Raw genomic sequence first — 6,575 nt, 5'->3', positions numbered from 1 at the left:
AAAGGCTGCAACTCAGCAGCTCGATACCTGGCGGCGCTCTGGTAGGAAGTCCGAATCCCCAGGAGCAGAGTGGGGTCTGGGAGATCCTCGGACCACACGGGGAGAAGTGGATCCTCTTCTAGAAGGACATTTGGTAGAGGCTGTGTGGCCATCCAGTCCCAGCAGACCCCAGAGAACAATCACATTCACTGCTGCTGGAACAAGGATTTTAAGTGGGAAGCCTGGTGCCAGAAGTGTGTTGTGATTTTCCATAATACCTGAAACACTGCTGCTACATGATCACGTGAACTTTATCCGGGGCAGGCTGGCATCCAGCCACAGTCTCTGGGCATCGACAGCAGCATGGTCTCGCAAACGTCCCTGGGTGTAGCCAGCACCATGCCATTGTCAGTGAGATACTCATCCAGAGGATCTGAGCAGGTCAAAGATGCAAACCCTCAGAAGTGAGAGTTCGGGAAACACAGCTGCATCTGAGATGAAACTCAGGAGGGAGGTGCCACCTGACAACCTGACAACCTGGTCACAGACACTGTAAAAGCAGGGAGTGGATGGAAGCCAGAGACAAAGGACAGGTGCACGATTGCTGGTCCGGGAGAGCAGAGTTCCAATACTAGAGACTGGGTAGCTGGGTGATACCATTTTCACCCTTCTCGCCCACGTGCATAGACATCTACAAGCACCACAACAATCCACCCCAGTAAGCTAAGCAGTGCCATCTAGTGGAGAATGGAGCCGTTACACTAAGCCCTGCCCAACTGGGCAAACCTCGCTCTTCAGGAACACCACAAATATCTCTGCTTGCTTACTTTACGGACAATAAAGTGCTTCATAGTTTGACTTTTAGAGGAAAACTATGTAATTTCAGTTGTATTTCACTCTGCTCTCTGTTCCACTTATTCAATTATCTTTTTTCTTTGTCATTTCGTTTCTTTTTGTTGAATATAGAAAGAGAAAATTTTTTTTATTTTCAATTATTATTAAAAATATTTTTCTTGCTGAGGGAAGCGGAGTGAAGTGGGGGGGACGCGGCGGCGGCGCTGACAATGAGTTTTCTTGGAGGCTTTTTTGGACCCATTTGTGAGATCGATGTTGTCCTTAATGATGGGGAAACCAGGAAAATGGCCGAGATGAAAACTGAAGATGGCAAAGTAGAAAAACACTATCTTTTCTATGATGGAGAATCTGTTTCAGGAAAGGTAAACCTAGCCTTTAAGCAACCTGGAAAGAGGCTAGAGCACCAAGGAATTAGAATTGAATTTGTAGGTCAAATTGAACTTTTCAATGACAAGAGTAATACTCACGAATTTGTAAACCTAGTGAAAGAACTAGCCTTGCCTGGAGAATTGACTCAGAGCAGAAGTTATGATTTTGAATTTATGCAAGTTGAAAAGCCATATGAATCTTACATCGGTGCCAATGTCCGCTTGAGGTATTTTCTTAAAGTGACAATAGTAAGAAGACTCACAGACTTGGTAAAAGAATATGATCTTATTGTTCACCAGCTTGCCACATATCCTGATGTTAACAACTCTATTAAGATGGAAGTGGGCATTGAAGATTGTCTACACATAGAATTTGAATATAATAAATCAAAGTATCATTTAAAGGATGTGATTGTTGGGAAAATTTACTTTTTATTAGTAAGAATAAAAATCCAACATATGGAGTTGCAACTGATCAAAAAAGAGATCACAGGAATTGGACCCAGTACCACCACAGAAACAGAAACAATTGCTAAATACGAAATAATGGATGGTGCACCAGTAAAAGGTGAATCAATTCCAATAAGATTATTTTTAGCGGGATATGACCCAACTCCAACAATGAGAGATGTGAACAAAAAATTTTCAGTAAGGTACTTCTTGAATCTAGTCCTTGTTGATGAGGAAGACAGAAGGTATTTCAAGCAGCAGGAGATCATTTTATGGAGAAAAGCTCCTGAAAAATTGAGGAAACAGAGAACAAACTTTCACCAGCGATTTGAATCACCAGACTCCCAGGCATCTGCTGAACAGCCTGAAATGTGAACTGAATAGGAGAAAAAAAAGAAAAACAAAAAACTCCTATATCCATTGAGGTTACGTTCAGCAGGTTAAAGATGGTTGCAGCTTGTAGGGGGGGAAAGGCCAAAACTCCATTTATAATAGTCTTCCTTTATCTTACAGTGCTGCATTTATTTTATGATACAACTAAATTTTCTTCATGTATATACATTAAAAAAAAGCGCTTTCTTTGAAACACTGGAACTTTCTTAAGCTGCCATTTTTTTTCTTTTTCTTTTTTTTTTACTGCACACTTTGATTTGATTATAAGCACTCAGATATGCATCAACATAAACATTAAAGATTTTCACGTGAGTAGGCTGGTATTTGTAATTTGCTTTCTTCGTAATGTTGATTATAAATACTTTCTCCTTTTTCATGCTAATAATTACCTCTTATTCTCTACATGCAAAAAATTAAATATTTTGTGTTCAAATAAAAGTAGAAAAATTGAGTGGACCTTACATCCTGCAAAGATTTAAAACATGGCGTCTCAGTATTTTTGAGAACTACATTTATGTTTCTACATGTGTGTTTGGGAAAGGCATATGGAGTGTTTCACCATAGGTGCTTCTTAGTCTACTATTCCATGGCTTCCTGAATTGTATCCTCTTTGAAGCCTTCTGTGGTGTGAATGTTAAACTTATTTCCCAAGAGATTATGTGGCATCTCCCCGAAGCCTGCTTGCCTGCTTCCTTCCTTCCTTCCCCCCCTTCCTTCCTTCCTTCCTTCCCCCCCTTCCTTCCTTCCTTCCCCCCCTTCCTTCCTTCCTTCCCTTCCTTCCCCCCCTTCCTTCCTTCCTTCCCTTCCTTCCTTCCTTCCTTCCTTCCTTCCTTCCTTCCTTCCCTTTCTTTACCGTCCGCCCTTCCTCCCTTTCTTCCTATTTCTCTCCCCACCTTATCCCCCTCCCCCGCCTTCCTCCCTTCCTTCTTCCTTTCGCTTTCTTTTTTTTCCTTTTTCTTTTCTTTTCTTTTCTTTTCTTTTCTTTTCTTTTCTTTTCTTTCTCTTTCTCTTTTTCTCTTTCCCTTTCTCATCCTCTTTCTCATCCTCTTTCTCTTTCTCTTTCACCATATTAAGTAACTATTTTTGCCTCTGCCATCCAGCAGCTACCACTGTATGTTTTCTGCAATGTTGAGTTGACTCTGTGTTGGCATTTTAAAGTTTGTTAGAACTATATAATTTTTCCGTAAATACTTTGAATTTTTTTTTAATTTAAGGCATCTTTTTACCACATATATACAAATAGAATATTCTTGCCTTCACAAATATTCTCTTCCCTTGCTAGGGGAAAATTTGAGGATAGGGAACTCAGGAGGACCTGTGAAGCATGTAGTTATCTAGATCTGGACAATTTCATATTCGGTAAACTGGGACTTTGGCTAGTTCAAGCTCAGATTTAAACTTCACCCACTCTGTTTAAATTTTGTTAACACTAAATTCAAGTCATTAGTTCGAAGTCTCCAAAAAGAAGGTTTCAGTCATCTGTTCATATGCATGGCGTCTGAGCTCAGATACACTAAATGTGGGGTGTAGGAACTAAAATGAAGCCTGCTGTGTGAAACTACTTTCACATAGGGTTCACTGGTTTTTGTACCAATATTTTTTTATACACTTCAGCGCAAGTCTTGTCAGTTAACCTTACCTTATGAGTAAGCTAAGTAACCTAAATTACATTTCTTTAAACCTGTTTACTACTGTGGCACTTTGTTGATAAAATGGTCAGTAACCAACTTCTTTACTGGCAAAAGGTTCCATGTACCATGTGCTGGAGCATCTATTTTAAATGTGGCTCTCTGTGAATGGTAATGTTTTCCTTCATGTAAGTGCCTGTTCAGAGTTTCAAAATTCAAAAATGCCAAATATTTTCATGGTCACTTGCATGTAGTAATTAGGGAATATTTGAAGAAATTTTGAAAACCAATTGTATTTAACCAGCCTCAAATTGTGCAACCATGATGTATAATAAAGAATTTGAAATGATAAAAAAAAAAAAAAAAAAAAAAAAATATTTTTCTTTAATTTTTTACTGTACTATTTACATTTTTGTAAGTTTTTCAAATTCTATTTTACTTCCATCATTTCATTCTATTCTGATTCATAGAATATATTATCTCCAATTTCAAACGTTTTCCTTTTTTTTCTTTTCTTTCTTTTTTTCCTTTTTTTTGTTTTTCTTTTTTCCTTTTTCCTCTAATCTTTGAAACTCCTTTCAATAACCATACCAAAACACACCTAGGATCTAGCATCATTTATTTGTTGTGTGTGCATGTGTGTTGTTTTTAATTGTTTAACTTTAATTTTGTTTTTTTTCACCTTATTAATTCCTTTTCTTCCTTCAAAATGATGAAACAAAGTAATTCACCTCAAGAGAAAGAGCAGGAAGAAACAACAGCCAGGGACTGAATTATCACAGATACATGAAAAATGTCTTTACTGTTCTGCTTCTATTTCCTTTAGGTGTGCTGTTAGATTTTGTATTTGGGATTTTTCTTGTTTCTTGAGATAGGCCTGGATTGCAATGTATTTTCCTCTCAGGACTGCCTTTGCTGCATCCCAAAGAGTTTGGATTGTTGTCTTTTCATTTTCATTTGTTTCCATATATTTTTTAATTTCTTCTCTAATTGCCTGGTTGACCCATTCATTTCTTAGTAGGGTGTTCTTTATTTTTATTTTTTTAAATGTTTATTGCTGAGACAGAGAGAGACAGAGCATGAGTGGTGGAGGGGCAGAGAGAGAGGGAGACACACAATCCAAAGCAGGCTCCAGGCTCTGAGCTGTCAGCACAGAGCCAGACACAGGGCTCGAACTCACAGACCGTGAGATCACCACTTGAGCTCAAGTCGGATGCCCAACCAACTGAGCCACCCAGGTGCCCCAAGTAGGGTGTTCCTTAACCTCCATGCTTTTGGAGGTTTTCCAGACTTTTTCCTGTGGTTTATTTCAAGTTTCATAGCATTGTGGTCTGAAAGTGTGCATGGTATGATCTCAATTCTTTTATACTTATGAAGGGCTGTTTTGTGACCCAGTATGTTATCTATCTTGGAGAATGTTCCATGTGCACTCGAGAAGACAGTATATTATGTTGCTTTGGGATGCAGAGTTGTAAAAATATCTGTCAAGTCCATGTGATCCAATGTATCATTCAGGGCCCTTGTTTCTTTATTGATCCTGTGTCTAGATGATCTATCCATTGTTGTAAGTGGAGTGTTAAAGTCCCCTGCAATTACCACATTCTTATCAATAAGGTTGCTTCTGTTTGTGATTAATTGTTTTACATATTTGGGGGCTCTCATATTCGGTGCATAGACATTTATAATTGTTAGCTCTTCCTGATGGATAAACCCTGTAATTTTTATATAATGCCCTTCTTCATCTCTTGTTACAGCCTTTAACTTAAAGTCTAGTTTGTCTGATATAAGTATGGCTACTCCAGCTTTCTTTTGACTTCCAGTAGCATGATAGATTGTTCTCCATCCCCTCACTTTCAATCTGAAGGTGTCTTCAGGTCTAAAATGAGTCTCTTGTAGACAGCAAATAGATGGGTCTTGCTTTTTTTTTTATCCATTCTGATATCCTATGTCTTTTGGTTGGAGCATTTAGTCCATTTACATTCAGTGTTATTATTGAAAGACATGGGTTTAGAGTCCTTGTGATGTCTGTATTTTTCATGCTTGTAGTGATGTCTCTGGTACTTTGTGGTCCTTGCAACATTTCATTCACAGAATCCCCCTTAGGATCTCTTGTAAGACCGGTTTAGTGGTGATGAATTCCTTCAGTTTCTGTTTGTTTGGGAAAACCTTTATCTCTCCTTCTACTCTGAATGACAGACTTGCTGGATAAAGGATACTTGGCTGCATATTTTTTCTGTTCATCACATTGAAGATTTCCTGCCATTCCTCTCTGGCCTGCCAAGTTTCAGTAGATAGGTCTGCTACTACCCTTATGTGTCTACCTTTGTAAGTTAGGGCCTGTTTATTCCCTAGCTGCTTTCAGAATTCTCTCTTTACCCTTGTATTTTGCCAGTTTCACTATGATATGTCATGCAGAAGATCGATTCAAGTTACGTCTGAAGGGAGTTCTGTGTGCCTCTTGGATTTCAACGCCTGTTTCCTTTCCCAGATCAGGGAAGTTCTCAGCTATAATTTGTTCCAAATACACCTTCAGCCCCTTTCTCTTTTCTTCTGGAATTCCTATGATATGGATATTGTTCCATTTGATTGCATCACTTAGTGCTCTAATTCTTAGTGATCTAATTGCTCTAATTCTCCCCTCATACTCCTGGATTTTTTTTTATTTCCCTTTTTCTCAGCTTCCTCTTTTTCCATAATTTTATCCTCTAATTCACCTATTCTCTCCTCTGCCTCTTCAATCCATGCTATGGCTGCCTCCATTTTATTTTGCACCTCATTTATAGCATTTTTTATTTCCTCATGACTGTTTCTTAGTCCCTTGATCTCTGTAATAGATTCTCTGCTGTCCTCTATGCTTTTTCCTAGCCCAGCGATTAATTTTATGGCTATTGTTCTAAATTCT

General features: G+C 38.6%; 1 protein-coding gene across 1 annotated transcript; it reads left to right on the top strand.

Annotated features, from left to right (window-relative positions):
* Window positions 1-1,001: 1,001 nt before the first annotated feature.
* Window positions 1,002-2,506, top strand: LOC131502299 (vacuolar protein sorting-associated protein 26A). The gene has a single exon (XM_058712994.1). It carries the CDS (start codon window positions 1,044-1,046, stop codon window positions 2,025-2,027), a length of 984 nt encoding a protein of 327 aa, XP_058568977.1. The 5' UTR covers window positions 1,002-1,043; the 3' UTR covers window positions 2,028-2,506.
* The last annotated feature ends 4,069 nt before the right edge of the window (window positions 2,507-6,575 follow it).

The sequence above is a fragment of the Neofelis nebulosa genome, chromosome X (assembly GCF_028018385.1).
Source record: "Neofelis nebulosa isolate mNeoNeb1 chromosome X, mNeoNeb1.pri, whole genome shotgun sequence".
In the NCBI taxonomy this organism is placed as follows: Eukaryota; Metazoa; Chordata; class Mammalia; order Carnivora; family Felidae; genus Neofelis; species Neofelis nebulosa.
This window is presented reverse-complemented; position numbering and strand designations above follow the sequence as displayed.

Bases quoted from the DNA above. Each gene is read 5' to 3' on its own strand.
- LOC131502299 (XM_058712994.1), top strand. From the start codon at position 1,044: ATGAGTTTTCTTGGAGGCTTTTTTGGACCCATTTGTGAGATCGATGTT.